This window comes from Oncorhynchus clarkii, chromosome 18, assembly GCF_045791955.1.
Source record: "Oncorhynchus clarkii lewisi isolate Uvic-CL-2024 chromosome 18, UVic_Ocla_1.0, whole genome shotgun sequence".
In the NCBI taxonomy this organism is placed as follows: domain Eukaryota; kingdom Metazoa; phylum Chordata; class Actinopteri; order Salmoniformes; family Salmonidae; genus Oncorhynchus; species Oncorhynchus clarkii.
In genome coordinates this window covers 36,926,011-36,947,715 of record NC_092164.1, presented here as the reverse complement: position 1 = coordinate 36,947,715, position 21,705 = coordinate 36,926,011, and the positions used below count along the sequence as shown (strand labels likewise).

At 43.4% G+C, this 21,705-nt stretch overlaps 1 protein-coding gene across 1 annotated transcript in view; it reads right to left on the bottom strand.

Moving 5' to 3' along the window:
• Nucleotides 1-380: 380 nt before the first annotated feature.
• The window catches only part of LOC139373415 (E3 ubiquitin-protein ligase RNF19B-like), a 32,297-nt gene continuing 10,972 nt past the window's right edge, over nt 381-21,705 (bottom strand). Inside the window, exons 2-9 of the mRNA XM_071113884.1 lie at nt 15,548-16,881; nt 10,436-10,635; nt 9,935-10,079; nt 8,051-8,213; nt 5,401-5,656; nt 1,916-2,105; nt 1,526-1,657; nt 381-1,160 (exon numbers count right to left, since the gene is read on the bottom strand). Coding sequence (XP_070969985.1) covers nt 731-1,160; nt 1,526-1,657; nt 1,916-2,105; nt 5,401-5,656; nt 8,051-8,213; nt 9,935-10,079; nt 10,436-10,635; nt 15,548-16,239 — 2,208 coding nt within the window. The 5' untranslated portion in view covers nt 16,240-16,881 and the 3' untranslated portion in view covers nt 381-730. The remainder of the gene's footprint in view (nt 1,161-1,525; nt 1,658-1,915; nt 2,106-5,400; nt 5,657-8,050; nt 8,214-9,934; nt 10,080-10,435; nt 10,636-15,547; nt 16,882-21,705) is intronic.

Here is a 21,705-nt window from a genome sequence, read left to right as displayed (position 1 = left end):
TAAGGCAGGCAGTCAGTCATTCATTCATTCAAGTGGAACTGTCTGCTGGTTCAGTACTTGTCCATCTTCCACGGCATCGGATCTCATTAACCCCTCATTTCTTCTTCTCTGTGCAGCTGAGATTCAAGTGCAGATCGCATTTAAAAGTCATGTCTCTGTACAAACTACTGTACAAAACGCAGTTCATGCAGACTCATGGACACAGCAAATAATTCAATTTCAAGATCATTCAAGATCATTCAATTATAAATAGAAAAAAAAATTGGAAATCAAGCCTACGAAGTCCAGTACAAATGCCACACTCACACATCCCCTTTCCATAGTACAAACCCTATTCCCCACAAACCTTCACTCATTGGTGTGCTTGGTGACATTTCACCTTTTTTCCTTTTTTTTTTTTTCAGTATTTCTTGTGGCAAATTTGTACGTCTTGTTTAAAAAAAAAAGTTTGCTTAAGTAGCCAAGGCATTTTTGCACCAAGAAGTAAACAAAAATTGTTGTATTAAATCTCAGAGAGGTAGAACCCTGCCAATTCTCTGCAAGGAGATCGACATGTTGATAGAAAGACAGACACGTGTAGATAGGTGTTGTCTGCAGGTCAGATGTTTTGTAAACAAAAAAAGCAGCAAAAAAAATGACTGAAACGCTCAATCAATCAATGGAGAAAAGCTAAAACAAAAACATTTTGGATTTGTGCAATCTTAGAGAGCTCTCAAAGACAGTCGGACTCTTAAACATAGAGGATGACGTTATCCGGGGGACAGTGCAGGCTGTCGGAGGTGACAAGGGGTCTGCAGGTGGCCTGGGGTTGAGAGGGCCGGCAGCTTTTTAGATGAGGCGAATCACAGTCGTCTGACGTCAGCTCGGCGATGTCGTCTGATTGGGTATCGGACATCTCCAAGTCGCTGCGGATGCTCTCGGGCTGGGCCAAAGTGACATCGCGAAGCCCCTCCCTGAGCGACGCCCCTGGAGACAGGCCTAGTGCTGAGCCAAACAGAGCCCCGCCCCTTCTGGAGCTGCAGTCCTGAGGCTCCTCCCCCCCTGAGCCAGGGCATGCTGCCATAGCAGCAGGGGGCGTGTTTAGGTCTTCCTCACTGGTCAAGCAGAGGTGGCTGGGTTTAGTCTCGATGTCCACCTGGATCTCCAGGTTATTACAGTCCCTAGGAGAACAAAGGAGAACAAAGACGTTTAGATTCACTAGTCACCATATCATCTGCTGTATCCAGTGTCACCTTGCCTACCATTATAAGTTAACTCAAAGCTGGTTTTAAAACGTCTGTCGGGAATTAAATCAATGGCAAAAATAAATATTTCTGAACCACAAAGTGCTGCCTGCATACCACACAGACTAAAGACAAGTCAGACTCAAGAGAGATTCAAGAAAATTGAGGAGTTGCATCAGAGTCAACAACAACGTCAGACCGACAGAAACAGATTGAGACTAGATGGCAAATCAAGGAGGGGGAGCAGATTTTCTCAAAATCGTGTGTGTGTATGTAAGAGAGAGAGAGATTGTGACACTCACCTGTCAGGTAGTGTGTAGGAGATAATGGAGCCTGCCATGCCCCGGGTGCTGGCACAGTCACTACCCGCTCCCAGACTACCTGTCTCTCTCTGGGCACCATCCTTCCCCAGCTCCCCTCCCTGGAGCTCCAACCTGGAACAACATGATTACAGTGTTCAACATATGTCACATTACATTTACTCAGCAAAAACATTTACAGCAGAGGTTATAAGAGCAGTCCTCATCCAACCAAGATACATAACTTTCAAAAGGGACAACAACAACTGTAAACTGTTAAACTGTTTGTTTAAGTCTTACTTGGCCCCTATTTATACTGTCTTCCTGTTTACAATACACATTCCCATAAGACGTACAGAACAGGTTCTCTTCCCTGCTGGGCCCCCTCCATACCTGTTGTATTTGCCAGTCCTGGCTCCAAGGGCGCCCCCGGCCAAAGTGTTAAAGTGGGGGGTATCCCCCAGGACCCCAGGGGCCACAGAGAGACCATCGCTGGGGGAGGTGGTGCTGAGGCCGCTGGCTGCCCCCTCCAGGCTGCTCTCACCCAGGCTGGGGGACTTGAGGGCCCGCCAAGCATCAGCCACTGGGGGACAATTATTTGATATTTTTATTTGATGCATGATGAGATGTTTATCAATTCGATTCCATTCAATATTTCTTATCTCAATTCATTTGCAGTTTAATTACATTTGTCACATAAAAGAGAGACATACAGTTGAAGTCGGAAGTTTACATACACCTTAGCCAAAAACAAGTCAGTTTTTCAGAATTCCTGACATTTAATCCTAGTAGAAATTCCCTGATTTAGGTCAGTTAGGATCACCACTTTATTTTAAGAATGTGAAATGTCAGAATAATAGTAGAGAATAATTTATTTCAGCTTTTATTTCTTTCATCACATTCCCAGTGGGTCAGAAGTTTACGTATTAGTATTTGGTAGCATTGCCTATAAATTGTTTGACTTGGGTCAAACTTTTGGGTAGCCTTCCACAAGCTTCCCACAATAAGTTGGGTGAATTTTGGCCCATTCCTCCTGACAGAGCTGGTGTAACTGAGTCAGGTTTGTAGGCTTCCTTGTTCGCACATGCTTTTTAAGGTCTGCCCACAAATGTTCTATGGGATTGAGGTCAGGGCTTTGTGATGGCCACTCCAATACCTTGACCTTAAAAGCGCACCAATCCCTCCTGCAGCAAAGCACCCCCACAACATGATGCTGCCACCCCAGTGCTTCACGGTTGGGATGGTGTTCTTCGGCTTGCAAGCATCCCCCTTTTTCCTCCAAACATAACAATGGTCATTATGGCCAAACAGTTCTATTTTTGTTTCATTAGACCAGGGGACATTTCTCCAAAAAGTACGATCTTTGTCCCCATGTGCAGTTGCAAACCGTAGTCTGGCTTTTTAATGGCGGTTTTAGAGCAGTGGCTTCTTCCTTGCTGAGGGGCCTTTCAGGTTATGTCAATATAGGACTTGTTTTACTGTGGATATACAGTGCCTTGCGAAAGTATTCGGCCCCCTTGAACTTTGCGACCATTTGCCACATTTCAGGCTTCAAACATAAAGATATAAAACTGTATTTTTTGTGAAGAATCAACAACAAGTGGGACACAATCATGAAGTGGAACGACATTTATTGGATATTTCAAACTTTTTTAACAAATCAAAAACTGAAAAATTGGGCGTGCAAAATTATTCAGCCCCCTTAAGTTAATACTTTGTAGCGCCACCTTTTGCTGCGATTACAGCTGTAAGTCGCTTGGGGTATGTCTCTATCAGTTTTGCACATCGAGAGACTGAAATTTTTTCCCATTCCTCCTTGCAAAACAGCTCGAGCTCAGTGAGGTTGGATGGAGAGCATTTGTGAACAGCAGTTTTCAGTTCTTTCCACAGATTCTCGATTGGATTCAGGTCTGGACTTTGACTTGGCCATTCTAACACCTAGATATGTTTATTTTTGAACCATTCCATTGTAGATTTTGCTTTATGTTTTGGATCATTGTCTTGTTGGAAGACAAATCTCCGTCCCAGTCTCAGGTCTTTTGCAGACTCCATCAGGTTTTCTTCCGGAATGGTCCTGTATTTGGCTCCATCCATCTTCCCATCAATTTTAACCATCTTCCCTGTCCCTGCTGAAGAAAAGCAGGCCCAAACCATGATGCTGCCACCACCATGTTTGACAGTGGGATGGTGTGTTCAGCTGTGTTGCTTTTACGGCAAACATAACGTTTTGCATTGTTGCCAAAAAGTTCAATTTTGGTTTCATCTGACCAGAGCACCTTCTTCCACATGTTTGGTGTGTCTCCCAGGTGGCTTGTGGCAAACTTTAAACAACACTTTTTATGGATATCTTTAAGAAATGGCTTTCTTCTTGCCACTCTTCCATAAAGGCCAGATTTGTGCAATATACGACTGATTGTTGTCCTATGGACAGAGTCTCCCACCTCAGTTGTAGATCTCTGCAGTTCATCCAGAGTGATCATGGGCCTCTTGGCTGCATCTCTGATCAGTCTTCTCCTTGTATGAGCTGAAAGTTTAGAGGGACGGCCAGGTCTTGGTAGATTTGCAGTGGTCTGATACTCCTTCCATTTCAATATTATCGCTTGCACAGTGCTCCTTGGGATGTTTAAAGCTTGGGAAATCTTTTTGTATCCAAATCCGGCTTTAAATTTCTTCACAACAGTATCTCAGACCTGCCTGGTGTGTTCCTTGTTCTTCATGATGCTCTCTGCGCTTTTAACGGACCTCTGAGACTATCACAGTGCAGGTGCATTTATACGGAGACTTGATTACACACAGGTGGATTGTATTTATCATCATTAGTCATTTAGGTCAACATTGGATCATTCAGAGATCCTCACTGAACTTCTGGAGAGAGTTTGCTGCACTGAAAGTAAAGGGGCTGAATAATTTAGCACGCCCAATTTTTCAGTTTTTGATTTGTTAAAAAACGTTTGAAATATCCAATAAATGTCGTTCCACTTCATGATTGTGTCCCACTTGTTGTTGATTCTTCACAAAAAAATACAGTTTTATATCTTTATGTTTGAAGCCTGAAATGTGGCAAAAGGTCGCAAAGTTCAAGGGGGCCGAATACTTTCGCAAGGCACTGTAGATACTTTTGTACCTGTTTCCTCCAGCATCTTCACAAGGTCCTTTGCTGTTGTTCTGGGATTGATTTGCACTTTTTGCACCAAAGTACGTTTATTTTTAGGAGACAGAACGCGTCTCCTTTCTGAGCGGTATGACGGCTACGTGGTCCCATGGTGTTTATACTCGTGTACACTTGTTTGTACAGATAAACGTGGTACTTTCAGGTGTTTGGAAATTGCTCCCAAGGATGAACCAGACTTGTGGAGGTCTACAATATTTATTCTGAGGTCTTGGCTGATTTCTTTTGATTTTCCTATGAAGTCAAGAAAAGAGGCACTGAGTTTGAAGGTAGGCCTTGAAATACATCCACAGGTACACCTCCAATTGACTCAAATGATGTCAATTAGCCTATCAGAAGCTTCTAAAGCCATGACATCATTTTCTGGAATTTTCCAAGCTGTTTAAAGGCACAGTCAACTTAGTGTATGTAGACTTCTGACCCACTGGAATTGTGATGCAATGAATTATAAGTGAAATAATCTGTCTCTAAACAATTGTTGGAAAAATGACTTGTGTCATGCACAAAGTAGATGTTCTAACCAACTTGCCAAAACTATAGTTTGTTAACAAGACATTTGTGGAGTGGTTGAAAAATGAGTTTTAATGACTCCAACCTAAGTGTATGTAAACTTCCGACTTCAACTGTACATGTAGGTAAGAGTTGTTGTTGTATTTTACAGTATTAAGTCTATTAAAGCAAAAATTATAGCTATTGAAGTATTGCTCACCTGTGATAGGGCCATCGTCCTCGTCAAAGTCGATCCGCATGCCACGCCCCTTTCCTCGGCTGACGCCACAGCCTCCTCCGCGGCACAGAGAGATGGGCACAACTCCATAGACATACGCCAACATGATGGGCACACCAATACCCACGCTGACGGCTGCAATCACAGGAGCTGTGACGATTGACAGGGCCACTCCCCCTGTGATGGCCAGGTTCCTCCTGTGGCGATTGGTCTTCATCCCGTCATAATGGGCGTGAATCTATCACAAAAAAAAAGAAAAGATAGATATTAGTGAAGGTGAAGTTATACAGTAAATACACATCCTGGACTTTCACAACGGTCTAACAGTGTAGCCTGGTCCCAGATCTGTGTGTGCTGTTTTGCACAATGAGTTGGCAAAAAAGGGCTGTTGCAGATAAAATGTCTGTCCTGTGATTCAGATACAATTATATTATTAAAGCACTTGGGAGAAGTAGGTCATGTGTCGTGTAAGGGGATTTCTTTCTTTTTTTCACAGACTTACAGTGCCTTCGGAAAGTATTCAGACCCCTTGACTTTTTACACATTTTGTTACGTTACAGACTTATTCTAAAATTGATTAAATATGTTTTTAAATCCTCAGCAATCTACACACAATACCCCATAATGACAAAGTGAAAACAGGTTTAGACATTTATGCTAATTAAAATAAAATAAAAACTGAAATAGCTTATTTACATAAGTATTCAGACCCTTTGCTATGAGACTCAAAAATTAGCTCAGATGCATCCTGTTTCCATTGATCATCCTTCAGATGTTTCTACAACTTGATTGGAGCCCACCTGTGGTAAATTCAATTGATTGGACATGATTTGGAAAGGCATACACCTGTTTATACAAGGTCCAACAGTTGACAGTGCATGTCAGAGCAAAAACCAAGCCATGAGGTCGAAGGAATTGTCCGTAGAGCTCCAAGAGAGGATTGTGTCGAGGCACAGATCTGGGTAAGGGTACCAAAAAATGTCTGCAGCACTGAAGTTCCCCAATAACAGTGGCCTCCATCATTCTTATATGAAAGAAGATTGCAATCACCAAGACTCTTCCTAGAGCTGGCCGCCTGGCCAAACTGAGCAATTAGGGAAGAAGGGTCTTGTTCAGGGAGGTGACCAAGAACCCAATGGTCACTCTGACAGAGCTCTAGAGTTCCTCTGTGGAGATGGGAGATCCTTCCAGAAGGACAACCATCTCTGCAGCACTCCACCAATCAGGCCTTTATGGTAGAGTGGCCAGACGGAAGCCACTCCTCAGTAAAAGGCACATGAATGCCAGCTTGGAGTTTTCGAAAAGGCACCTAAAGACTCTCAGACCATGAGAAACAAGATTCTCTGGCCTGAATGCCAAGCGTCACGTCTGGAGGAAACCTGGCACCATCCCTACGGTGAAGCATGGTGGTGGCATTATCATGCTGTGAGGATGTTTTTTAGCGGCAGGGACAGGGAGACTAGTCAGGATCGAGGGAAAGATGAACGGAGCAAAGTACAGAGAGATCCTTGATGAAAATCTGCTCCAGCATGCTTAGGACCTCAGACTTGGGCGAAGGATCCCTTCCAACAGGACAACGACCCTAAGCACACAGCCAAGACAACACAGGTGTGGCTTCAGGACAAGTCTCTGAATGTCGTTGAGTGGCCCAGCCAGAGCCCGGACTTGAATCCGATCGAACATCTCTGGAGAGACCTGAAAATAGCTGTGCAGCGACACTCCCCATCCAACCTGACAGAGCTTGAGAGGATCTGCAGAGAAAAGTTTGAGAAACTCCTCAAATAAAAAAGTGTGCCAAGCTTGTAGTGTCATACCCAAGAAGACTCTAGACTGTAATCGCTGCCAAAGGTGTTTCAGCAAAGTACCGAGTAAGGGGTCTGAATACATGTAAATGTTATGTGTCCGTTATTTAATTTTATAAATTAGCAAAAATGTCTAAAAACCTGTTTTTGCTTTGTCATTATGGGATATTGTGTGTAGGAAAAAAAACGATTTAATCGATTTTAGAATAAGGCTGTTGAGAGTGGATGGTAGGGAGTTGGCTGAGTACAACGGGTAATAGTCTGAAAGGTATTTCTACAGCTGTTAAGGCTTAGCGGCCTGGAACAATAAAGTGTGTGTTGGAGGGCTATAGTACATCATTCAAATGAGTTTAAATTCAAACTCGCAGTTATATTGTATTTCCACAAGGGTGCGCTAAAGAGATATCCTTCAAATGAGGTAATTCTGCAATTCTATCATGACACAACATTTCTTCACAATTATGTTGTTTCCAGAGAACAGTTGTAGCACCATACTGAAACTAACAAAAATAGTTTCCTATGGTTTGAAAGCTCATCTATTTCAGGAATTGTATTTCTCAATTACTGGAATATAAAGGAGGAAATGAAAGCAACACCATGAAATGAAACATCATATTGACACCAACTACATTTTTAAGAACAGCACTGGCACATTTAACTTCTACAATGGATTGGTTTTCTGTTAAACTTCATGAAAAGTAAATACTTTCATTATTTACCTTTTAATGTATATGCACTCACAGTAAGCCACTCTAAATAACAGAATCTGCTAAATGACTGAGTGTAGTCCAACATGGAAGGGGGGGGGGGTTCAGTAAGGGGTTGCCCACCTTGCGCCCCACATAGACGGGGAGGCCAATGACCATGGCAGGCACAGCGATACCAGCGATGAGGGTGATGCCCACTGGGGCTCCGATCAGTGTGCCCAGCTGCCACAGGATCTTCTTCTTACGAGTCCACGGCTTCTTTCCCCAGAACGTACACCCGGATGGACTGAGAGAAAGAAGAGAGAGAGAGAGAGAGAGATGGCGGGTGGGATATGGAGGGAGAGAAAAAGTGGGAAAAAAGAGAAACGATGGAATGGGGAGAAAATACAGAGATTGTGAAAGAGAAAGAAAAAGGAGGAATGAAGAGAAAACATTTAGAAAGAAAGGGGGAGAAATAGGTGAAGAGTATAAGGGCAGAGGGGTAGACAGAAGACTGATTAGTTCTGGGCCCAAGTTCAGGAAAGGGGGATACCTAGTCAGTTATACAACTGAATGCCTTCAACTGAAATGCGTCTTCGGCATTTAACCCAACCCCTCTGAATCAGAGCTGCCTTAATCAACATCCACGTCTTCAGCGCCCGGGGAGCAGATACACCACAGCAACAGAGGAGTGGAGGTGAGGTAAGGCTGTGTCATTATGAATTCAGAGCCCTCTGCTAAACGTCACACAACAGTGAGACATGCATCACTGCCTGTTCTCCACCGTTAAAGGATGCTCATGTGATGTCAGGAAAATCTGTGGAAATGTTCATTCATTTTACTGTATGAATATATACTGAACAAAAGTATAAACGCAACATCTAAAGTGTTGGTCCCATGTTTCATGAGCTGGGGAGAAAAAAAAGAAGGAATTTTCTCACATGCACAAATTTTTTTATTTCTCTTGAATTTTGTGCACAAATTTGTTTACATCCCTGTTAGTGAACATTTCTCCTTTACTAAAATAATCCATCCACCTGACAGGTGTGGCATATCAAGAAGCTGATTAAACAGCAGGATCATTACACAGACAATAAAAGGCCACAGGAAGACTACAGGAATGTCCACCAGAGCTGTTGACAGTTATCTTAATTTCTCTACCATAAGCCGCCTCCAACGTCATTTTAGAGAACTTGGCAGTATGTCCAACTGCAGATCACGTGTAACCACGCCAGCCCAGGATCTCCACATCCAGCTTATTCACCTGTGGGATCGTCTGAGACCATCCACCCGGACAGTTAATGAAACTGAGGAGTATTTATGTCTGTAATAAAGCCCTTTTGTGGGGAAAAAGTCATTTTGATTGGCTGGGCCTGGCTCCCCAGTGGGATAATACAGTGGGATAATGCACCAAATATCAATTTCAACAATTTTACTGAGTTACAGTTCATATAAGGAAATCAGTCAATTGAAATAAATAAATTAGTCCCTAATATATGGATTTCACATGACTGGGCAGGGGCACAGTTTATTTATTTCAATTTACTGATTTCCTTACATGAACTGTAACTCAGTAAAATTGTTGAAATTAATATTTTGTGTAGCCTTCTTACCAAAACAATAAGACTTTTAACTCCGTTATGTTTGTGTCAGTATTTAATTTGATCTCAATTCCATAAAATGTGTAGGTATTTATTTAAAAAAATGATTTCTGGAGGAATGAAAAAAAAAAGCAGCAGTCCAGCCCCAGTAATAACAGTCATGCTTTAAAAATTGGGTGGATGTCATGTGGGCCTAAACCTAATGTAGCAGAAGTAAAAGAAGGGAGTTCCGAAGTTCCCACATCCGCTTTTCAACAGAAAAGGAAGCTCGATTGAACTTGCTGTATCCCTAAAAACCGTATGCATCCGGCTGTTGGCAACTCCACTAAGGGTGGGTAGGCCTACACGTATTTTTGGCACATGGAAAGTAGTCTACTACTACGTTACATACTGTGTTGACGTGAACTGCCGTAGGCTTGAGAGTTACCTGAGGTAGTGCAGGTCAGAGATCTCCTTCATGCAGAGCCAGCAGAACTCACAGCCGCACACGGCACAGGTCATGTGGTTACAGCTGCCGTCGTTCATCTTGATTATGTAGGCGCCACATCGTGGGCAGGGCTTGATGTCATCAGCTAGGGACGAGAGAGAGTGGGTAGTTTGATTAGTGGGAGGAGGATTCAGGACAATGTTGATCTGAGGTCAGTTTTAATGGTTTCCCGTTAGGATTTGGGGAGGGTAAACTCATTCTAGATCTGTGCCTAAAAAGGGACTTCTACTTTTACCAGAGACAGAGGAGAATTGGTTTGGAGACATTGACTGCCAACAGCTAGTATAAGAGACAGGCTGAGACAGATAAGAGGTTGTGGTGAGGGCTAACTTATACAGACTTTTTGTTCTGTCCTTTGGAACCTGAGAGGTCTGAAAATTGCTTTATGAGAAGAGGGCGACAAATAATAACAACATTATGAAGAGTCATCAAAGTACTTACCAGGCCCGTGCTCCTGCATGTAGCTGGGTGAGTGGTTGCTATGCGGGTGCAGGAAGAATGCCCTTTGCTGACGGGCCGAGTCACAGGTCTGGTTGGGGTGCCACGCCTGCTTGCAGTGGTAACAGAATTCAGCCAAGCAGCCCTCTCTACGACACACCAGCCTGGGGCAGCTGGCACAGCCCGAAGCGATCACTGCAAACCTGGCAGAGGGAGAAAGAGGGAGATGTTTGATTTTCAGAAAAACCTTTATAGGCACAATTCGGCTAATGCGAAATCAATTGCAAAGGGAAAACTACATCACTGCACTGAAAGAGAGAGAGAGAGAGAGAGAAAGGGAGGGAACACAGCAGCCTTGGAGGAAGTGGCTAAGGTCAAATGTAAATACACGGTAGCTGGACAAATGGTTACATTTACTGAGCCGTGGAGAGAGAGTATGTTAGAACAAAGGGTAAGAGTTAAGGAAAAAGAGAGGAAGGAGAAATGGGCCAAAGGTGATTTCAGGCTGTCTAGAGTAACCTAAATAAAGGGCATGAGGGGAAAACGACCAAGAGCTAAACGTCATAGCATATTATCAGAATTGCATCGACACAACCTGATCTCAGCGCATTTTGTATTATTCTGTACGTAAATCCGAGACACTCCATTTAGTATGACATGTTACGGTATGTATTATTTTCTGGATGTTCGTCACCCATTTCGTATGATATTTACGAATTACAATTCTTATTACATATGTTACGAATTTGCAAATCGTACAATATATCATGAATTTGCAAAGCGTAGTGCATGTTTCGAATTTGCTAAACATATGATATGTTAAGAATTCTAGCTAGCTGGCTAACATTACCTAGCCTAGGGGTTATAGGGTTAGGGGAAGGGTTAGCTAACATGCTAAGTAGTTGCAAAGTAGCTAAAAAGTAGTAAGTAGTTGAAAAGTTGCTAATCAGCTAAAGTTGTCTGTGGTGAGATTCAAACTCACAAACGTTTGGTTACTAGACGTTTGCGTTATACACACACCGATCCACCGCGACCAACTATTATTTTGGGGTTTGATCGGTTTTAATATCGCAGATAGATTGTGGCTTCCATCAATGTAATTGTCTGCATCATTTCCAATCCCCCATATATTGTTTTGTAAATATATTTTCCTTTATTATTTTCCCCTAACCCTACCATCCCTCCCCTAATTGGAGTAAACTAATAGACAGCAACAGTTAGTATTTATAAGCTGGAAGTAGAAGCCTATATAAATTGTACGGACACAGTGTATTTTACAATAGTTATCTTTTGTTTGTTTTTAGTCCCGTCCTTCAGCTACACTCAACCCCTCCCATCCATCTCTGAAGAACATCCAGTTTTGATTTCTATTTGCCATATATTTTTAACTGTGCTGTTTCACAAAAGTTCTGAACCTACATACATTTTACAGACACAGTATATTTTACATTAGTAATATTGTTGTATTGAGCCCCATCTGTCTTACTATACCAAACATAACATATCATACTAATTTGAGTGTCCCGGATTTACGTTTACCATGTTACGTCTAGTCTATGAGACCAGGCTGATCTACATGATACCATACACAAACATCTCATTACCAGTGGAGGCTGCTAAGGGGAGGGCGGCTCATAATAATGGCTGGAACAGAACAAATGGAATGGCATCAAACACATGGAAACCACGTGTTTGATGTATTTGATACCATTCCACTTATACCGCTCCAGCCATTACCAAGAGCCTGTCCTCCCCAATTAAGGTGCTACCAACCTCCTGTGCTCAACACAGGAACTAGGATGCCACATCACCATGAGAGGGGAGGCAGTGTTCTTATCTTTTCTACGATGTAACAAGATCATTAAGTACTGTATGTGAAGATGAAATGGCTTTTAATCTAATACAACACTACGAGTGAGTGACAGTGTTCAAAGACAGACTGAGCAAAACTGAATTTAATTAGAAAGTTACTCTCTTTCTCATCAGAAAACAATGCTAAAAATGACATACGACCCTTCACACAACTATTGCTTTGAATGTAGGTACTGGTATTCAAGCTGAGCACTCAATCTTATTGACCACCGCTCTCAAAAAGGCCTCCAGCATTCCATTACACAGGCAAACCAGATGTCAAATACCGAAACTGTTGAATCCCTACTCTGTCTCTTTCAAAACCTCAAACTAGGGGAAATGTTTCCAGCACTATGGGTTTTCCTTTTAACACAGTTTCGAGCAGCCCCTATAATCCAGTTTGAGCTGGTTTCTCTCCCAATGACTGTTTGTTTATTCAAACTGGCAACATGTCTTCAAGCCTAAACTCAATGACTTGTTGCAACAGAGCAAAGACACAAGTTACCAAGGCAGGCTTTTCCCTGTCGGAACATTCCATGTTAACGCTGCATTTGAGTCGTCAGTTCTGCTGCGGTGGAGCACGATAATGACTGACATCAAGGCTTTGACAGGTGGCAATCTGAGGCATACAATGCTTACAAGCTGCACCTTTCGGAGCAAAGGCACTCTGACAGCCACATCTAGTGTCCAAGATTTCATTGCTGTAAATGGTGTGAAACTGCTTTGTTTTCCAACATTACAAATGTAATACAGATACAAAAGTGAGACAGACAGAACCCTCAGAAACACACACACACACACACACACACACACTGTCTGTGACTCTGTACACACACACACACTCAGTCCAGTGAGTGTGTAATGATCACTTCAATTATAGAAATCCCAACCTCTCTGTTGCCCCTGGTAACACTGGCTACCTCTATGCCACATCACTAGTCACCATAGCAACTGACAGCCTGCGGAGCGAGCGGTGGACCGCTCACTGATCTGATTGGTTGTCTCTCACTGTCAATCAGGTAGAGAGAGGTCTGATTGGGGAATGGAAAGGGAACTGACCGATGAGACGAAAGGACAATGAAGCTCAAGAGTGAAAGGAGCCGTTCACAAAAATAATTGACTGAGTCTGTGTATGTCTTTGTATATGTGTGTGATCATTCAAGTGAGAAAGAGATAAGGAGTCTGGGGTTTTTGTGACTGTGAAAAACAGATTTAAAAAAAAGTGAAAGACAAAGAAAGAAAGAAAGAAAGAAAGAAAGAGAGAGCAATTGAGAGAAATATATCCCAGATACTCTATTGCCAGAGACAATCCAGGACAATTTACAATAACCAAGGCCACATATTCCTTACATGTAGTTAGTACTAGAGGTCGACTGATTAAATCGGAATGGCCGATTAATTAGGGCCAATTTCAAGTTTTCATAATAAAATCGGTAATCGGTACGATTTGCCGATTTAAATTTTTTATATATATTTTTTTACACCTTTATTTAACTAGGCATGTCAGTTAAGAACACATTCTTATTTTAAATGATGGCCTAGGAACGGTGGGTTAACTGCCTTGTTCAGGGGCAGAACGACAGATTTTTACCTTGTTAGCTCAGGGAGTCGTTTTTGCAACCTTCCGGTTACTAGTCCAACGCTCTAACCACTAGGCTACCCTGCCGCCCCTTATGACTTCAAGCCTATCAACTTCCGAGATGAAGCTGGCGTAACCGATGTGAAATGGCTAGCTAGTTAGAGGGGTGCGCGCTAATAGCGTTTCAAACGTCACTCGCTCTGAGACTTGGAGTGGTTGTTCCCCTTGCTCTGCATGGGTAACGCTGCTTTGAGGGTGGCTGTTGTCGATGTGTTCATGGTTCGAGCCCAGGTAGGAGCGAGGAGAGGTACGGAAGCTATACTGTTACACTGGCAATACTAAAGTGCCTATAAGAACATCCAATAGTCAAAAGGTATATGAAATACAAATCGTATACAGAGAAATAGTCCTATAATTCCTATAATAACTACAACCTAAAACTTCTTACCTGGGAATATTGAAGACTCATGTTAAAAAGAACCACCAGCTTTCATATGTTCTTATGTTCTGAGCAAGGAACTGAAATGTTAGCTTTCTTACATGGCACATATTGCACTTTTACTTTCTTCTCCAACACTTTGTTTTTGCATTATTTACACCAAATTGAACATGTTTCATTATTTATTTGAGGCTAAATTGATATTATTGATGTATTATATAAAGTTAAAATAAGTGTTCATTCAGTATTGTTGTAATTGTCATTATTACAAATAAATACAAATACATTTTTAAAAAATGCGCAATTAATCGGTAAGGGCTTTTTTTGGTCCTCCAATAATCGATATCGGTATTGAAAAATCATAATCGGTCAACCTCTAATTAGTACCATTATGTGTGTATGGAATCTGCACTCTTCACACACCCACACAATGTACTGCTTTGGAAACCTCCACTCTAGGTGGCCCAAACCACACTAGTCCTTTCCATGGTAGGACTGTAGGGAGGGAATGGTAGTGTATTGAGTCACTCTGGTTTCTTTAGAATGTAGGTCATCTATAGTCCAGCCCACTGTCTAGGTCCTTCCCCTCTGTCTGACAGGATTCACACTATCAAACAGACATGTTTCCTTCGAATATAAACATCATAGAGATTCTGTGCTTTCCCTCCCACAAACACACACACACACACACACACACACACACACACACTTGCTTGTGGCACACATACACAAACACACAAAACATGCTCATACCAGCTCATCAGAAATTTCCCCATATCACATTAAACGATCAGCCTCTGAGCATTGTCATTCCCCTTGTAACCACATAATAGCCTGACATTCTAACCCACTTAGAGAATTCTAGGCTATAAAACTTTCCTTTCACCCTCATAGTGCCAACTGTCACCTCTGCCAGAGCCAATATAGCTTGTTATAATACTGTAGATCATTCCAGTTTACGACAATCAGCCTCGAACTTATGATATCATTGACAGAACAATGCTTTCAAAGCATGAATCTGCTATAAAAAAAGAAGGTTATGGTTAGTGTTAATGGTAGGGGTTAGGTAAAGGTAAGGTTTAAGTTCGTGGTTAGGGGTTGAAATCCTATTTGTGGTCAGAAAGAGCTTGAAGGTTCTTCCACCCCTTCCTGCATGGCTAGGCTATAGAGCTAGGCTTACGGTTCAGGTTTACACCCGGGTTCAGATTGAGGTTAAGGCCAGGAAACAATGAGAGTTGATTCTTACCCGCAGTCGGGCGCGGGACACCAGCGGCAGTCCGGGTCGGAGGCCAGGCAGCGTCGCAGCAGGAACTCCTCATACTTCTCCAGCAGGGCTGCGTCGCCCAAGATGTCCGCCACCTGATGAGGCGCCAGGCGCTCCGAGCACTCGGGGCAGCTGAGATGGACGCGGCTCTCCGTGATCTCGATGCGCAGGTACTGGCGCAGGCAGCACAGGCAGGAGCGGTGGCTGCAGCCCAGCAGCTCGGGGAGCTGTTCGGGGGGCTGGGGCACCAGGCACAGGGGGCACTCCAGGAAGTCTGCTGGAGGAGAGGAGCTGGAGGTGGTGGAGCTGGAGGACTGGGGGGGACCCAGGGAGGTCCGGCTGGAAGAGAGGGGCTCTGCTGGGGTGGAGGTCTGAGCGGTGTCTGGGCCCTGGGGAACATCCGTGGCGGTGTTGGTAGGGGCTGGGTCGGGTGTGGGGGTGGAAGGGACTACAGGGGGAACAAGGGGGGCAAGTTGTTGTTGTTGATGCTGTTGGTTGTGGAGCTGGGATAAAGGGGTGGCTGCCCCTGCTTTGGCGCTCCGGGAACCCCGTTTGCTGTGGAAGAGGCTGTGGAAGGAGATGCGTCCTTGGCGTTTTCTCGGTGCCCGACATTTGGGGTTGGGAATGCCGCTCACCGAGGAGTGGGGGGATTCCGAGTCCCTTTCCGATCCCATTTTCCCAGAAAGTGACTCACGGTAGCGTCTTTCCTTTTCCGCTCTTATTAGTCTTATATCACCGTGAGGAAGCTTGCCTCACACACACTAACACAAACACACTCACACACGGGAGTACTTGTGCTCGGGTGAAACCAGAACGGAATGTCGCTGATACCCAGTTGTAAACCCTTTTTCCTCTTCCTCTTAAACCCACAAATGGAACGATAGGTGAGAAGACAAAAGAGAAAGAGAAAGACACAAATAGCCAAAAATCCCCTTCCCTCCCGCTGGCTTTCACACCTCTCACACTCAGTTGCTCCAAATCAAGAATGTGAGAAAAGTCACAGGTGTGCTTTTGTCCAAACCAACATAGGGGTCCAAAATTACAGTAAACTGTTACTGTAAACCACAGAGAGGAGAATGAATACAACAGGAAACGTCACTGTCACTCCTTAGTAAATGGTTCTCAATTCAGACGAGGAGGAAAAAAACATAGAGGAACGTTATCAAATGTATAGAACAACTTCTTGGGGGTTATTCAAAATGTCTTAAATCCTTCTTGGTGGTTGCTCCGGTCCAATTTTCTTCTGTAGTCCTTTCTCTCTCTTTTTCTTCTCCTCTTCTCTTCTGTGTGTGTCTCTCACTCTCTCAATCAACCGTCTGTGAGGAGGAAGAAGAGAACAGGAAGTTAGCTGAGCAGAGAGCACAGGGAGCATGCTCAGTATGACACACCTCTCCCCTCCTTCCTCATTCTCTCTCTCGCTGTTATTACTTCACAATTAACTCTTGGCGCAGATAGTCAGGAAGAATAAATTCATTACACTATGCACACACATACACACCTGGCATAATCACTGATAAAGACATGCTCATTGACTCACACTCATAAGATACAGCCATTTGGAAAGCTAAATACTTTTTTTTTTTTTTTACTTACTAATGATGGTGACATAATGTGTCTTGAAGAGGAAGCAAACTTATTCATCCGTCCAATTAGCTCCTATATTATTTATCCTCTCATTCCTTCTCTTTCTCTCATCCGCTCTTCTCCTTTGTCTCTCTCCGTCAATATGAAACCCTCTCTCTCACACACACACACACACACACACACACGTCGCAAGCTGCTCTCCACTTCACACTGCGCTTCTACTGCGGTTGCCATGACGATGCGCACTAGGAGCCGAGCAAACAGCGACCCACTCAGTGACTGTGGCACTTATGTATGCACTGACACACACACAAGTAACACATGTACTCTTGTCATTTACTCATATTATATATATATATATATATATATATATATAATGCAGACACTGGTAAATATAGCACTGATTAATGTATGTGTGTATTGACACAGTGTTATAGGTGAGAGTGTGTGTGTGTGTGTGTGTGTGTGTGTGTGTGTGTGTGTGTGTGTGTGCCGAAAGTAATGTTATGCTAAGATAAGAGAAAAGGGAAAGAGAGAATCAGAGGGAGGGTTATGAGGGTTGACATTCAGAATCTGTGCCCCTCTCTTTAAGGTAGCCTATATATACCCACCTTCCAAGCACACACACACTGAGTCATAACAGCTTCATTACTGTGTTCTGGCCTGTTTCCCTCCTCCTAAAGTATGCCTGGTCTATGACAAGGTCTATGACAAGTCAAATCTGATTATGATTCCAGTAGTAGCCTTTGAGTGCAGGAGGCTGAGAGACAGACACAGACAGAGGATCAACCAGTATGAGTCATAAAACATCAGACTTCAGCCCTTGTTGACAGAAGGGTATATGGGAAAGGGCTGGGCTAACATAGATACTGCATGTAGCTAACCATGTTTGATTGAAATACTATTGGGTCAGTGACTGACAGATAGCAGCACCAATCGATTAGAGACCTTGGCTGAAAGAACTGGATGTTGTCTGTTTGTTTGCGCTCTTGCCTTGCACAACCCTTAATAACAGCCAATAGCCACAGTTAAGACAGGTTGACCGGTAGTGATAGCGTTAGACAAAGGCTACAGGCTATCACACCAGGTTGTGTTGAAAGAAGAACATTGAACCATATTGATGAAACTGTAGTAGATTTCCACCATGTTACAGACGTACACACACACACACACCGACACACACACGCGATGAGGTGGAAATAAACATTCTATGTTATCCCAGCAGCAGTAACCATGGTGCCTCTTCCCTCCCTGATCTGCTGGGCTGGCGGGTGAAGTGAAAGGGCCACTGTTGAATCATGGATCGCTACGGAGTATAAAAATAATGGCAATTTATATACACTACATCTACAAAAGGTATGTGGACACCCCTTCAAATTAGTGGATTCGGCTATTCGGTCACAGTATAAAATCGAGCACACAGCTGTGAAATCTCCATAGACAAACAAGTCAGTTCGTCATATTTCTGCTCTGCTAGAACTGCCCAGGTCAACTGTAAGTGCTGTTATTGTGAAATGGAAATGTCAAGGAGCAACAACGGCTCTGCCGCGAAGTGGTAGGCCACACAAGCTCACAGAACGGGAGCGCCGAAGGCTGCAGCATGTAAAAATGGTCTGTCCTCGGTTGCAACACTCACTACCGAGTTCCAAACTGCCTTTGGAAGCAACGTCAGCACAAGAACTGTTCGTCGGGAGCTTCATGAAATGGGTTCCATGGCCAAGCAGCATCACACAAGCTTAAGATTACCGAGCACAATGCCGAGCGTCGGCTGATGTGGTGTAAAGCTCGGCGCCATTGTACTCTGGAGGAGCAGAAACGTGTTCTTTGGAGTGATGAATCACGCTTCACCATCTGGCAGTCCGAAGGACGAATTTGGGTTTGGCTGATGTCAGGAGAACGCTACCTGCCTGAATGCATAGTGCCAACTGTAAAGTTTGGTGGAGGAGGAATAATGGTCTGGGGCTGTTTTTCATGATTCGGGCTAGGTCTCTTAGTTCCAGTGAAGGGAAATCTGAACGCTACAGCATACAATGACATTCTAGACGATTCTGTGCTTCCAACTTTGTGGCAATAGTTTGGGGAAGGCCCTTTCATGTTTTAGCATGACAATGCCCCCATGCACAAAGTGAGGTCCATACAGAAATGGTTTGTCGAGATCGGTGTGGAAGAACTTGACTGGCCTGCACAGAGCCCTGACCTCAACCCCATCAAACACCTTTGGTATAAATTGGAACACCGACTGCGAGCCAGGCATAATTGCCCAACATCAGTGCCCGACCACACTAACGCTGTTGTGGCTGAATGGAAGCAAGTCCCCACAGAAATGTTCCAACACCTAGTGGAAAGCCTTCCCATAAGAATGGAAGCTGTTATAGCAGCAAAGGGGGGACCAACTCCACATTAATTCCCATGATTTTGAAATGAGATGGTCAATGAGCAGGTGTCAACATACTTTTGTCATGTAGTCAGCAGAATTGGTAATAGCCCTCTCATCATACACTCTTAGAAAAAAAGGGTTCCAAAAGGGTTTTCGGCTGTCCCAATAGGAGAATCCTTTTTGGTTCCAGGGAGTACCATTTTCTGTTCCATGTAGAACCCTCTAGTGACGATGGAAAAAAACAGATAGTTACATATCGGGATATTATTTTTGACGATATATCATACCGTTTTGACAAGATCACAAAATTATTTTTGCGCTAGTTTGTTGTACCTGCAACAAAATTCCAATCTTTTTCCAATTAGCTTTCTGCACTTTTATTTCTATGACTCATCCAAACTTGTTTTCTCATGGCTCTCTCCTGTCCCTCTGCAGGAATATGTATGGAACAATGAATCGCCCCCCCCAAAAAAAAATCACAATACTGAATCACAATATATATAGAATCGTGAGAATCACAATACATATCAGATCGGCACCTAAGTATTGTGATAACATTGTATCTATCGTAAGGTCCCTGGCAATTCCCAACCCTAGAACCCTCTGTGGAAAGGGTTCTACAAGGGAACCAAAAAAGGTTCTATCTGGAATCAAAAAGGGTTCTTCAAAAGGTTCTCCTATGGGGACAGCCAAAGAACCCTTTTAGGTTCTAGATAGCACCTTTTTTCCCCCTAAGACTGTACCCTCAGGTTGGCACTAGCCTCTACTCTCCTATGATGAAACATAATTGCAATCTGTGTGTGTGTGTGTGTGTGTGTGTGGATGATAGCTTTCTATAGCCCTGCGTGAGTGCCTTTTTATGTCTACATGACTCTGTAAGAGTTGCCGTACACCCAAGTGTGTGTGTGTGTGTCACTTCAAACTGAACTTGATGACAAAATAGATTGTCCCTGGAAACTGTGTAAAAGTGTACTACACTGACTGTCAGAAAATAATTCTGTCCATATGTCTCCTATGAGATTCCTTTTCAGAGGTAAAGGAAAATGCATGATTCTGTAAAAGGCTTTCAAGAGAAATAGCTCTTATGAAAATGCCCTTTTTCCCTTTGGTAACAAATTAAAATGTTAAAAAGCATAAAGAAATTCCTCATCTGGTTCAAAAACTCTCCTTCAATATATACTGAACAAAAATATAAACACAACCATTTCAAATATTTTACTGAGTTACAGTTCATATAAGAAAATGAGTCAATTGAAAATAGGCCCTAATCTATGCATTTCACATGACTGGGAATACAGATATGAGTCTGTTGGTCACAGATACCTTTTTTTAAAAAAGTAGGGCGTGGATCAGAAAACCAGTCAGTATCTGGTGTGACCACCATTTGCCTCATGCAGTGCGAGACATCGGCTTCATATAGAGTTGATCAGGCGGTTGATTGTGGCTTGTGGAACGTTGTCCCAGTCCTCTTCAATGGCTGTGCGAAGTTGCTGGATATTGGCGGGAACTGGAACATGCTGCCGTCGATCCAGAGCATCCCACACATGCTCAATGGGTGACATGTCTGGCGAGTATGCAGGCCATGGAAAAACTGGGACACTTTCAGCTTCTAAGAATGTTGTACAGATCCTTGTGACATAGGGCTGTGCATTATCATGCTGAAACATGAGGTGATGGCAGCGGATGAATGGCACGACAATGGGCCTCAGGATATCATCACGGTATCTCTGTGCATTCACATTGCCATCAATAAAATGCAATTGTGTTCGTTGTCCATAGTTTAGGCCTGCCCATACCATAACCACACCGCCACCATGGGGCACTCTGTTCAGAACGTTGACATCAGCAAACCGTTCGCCCACATGACGCCATACACGTGGTCCGCGTTTGTGAGGCCGGTTGGACGCATTGCCAAATTCTCTAAAAAGACGGAGGCGGCTTATGGTAGATAAATGAACATTCAATTATCTGGCAACAGCTCTGGTGGCCATTCCTGCAGTCAGCATGCCAATTTCCCCCCAGGTGGATGGATCATCCTGGCAAAATGAGAAATGCTCATTAACAGGGATGTGAAAAAATGTGTCCACAAAATTTGAGAGAAATAAGCTTTTTGTGAGTATTTGGAACATTTCTGGGATCTTTTACTTCAGCTCATGAAACATGGGACCAACACTTTTCA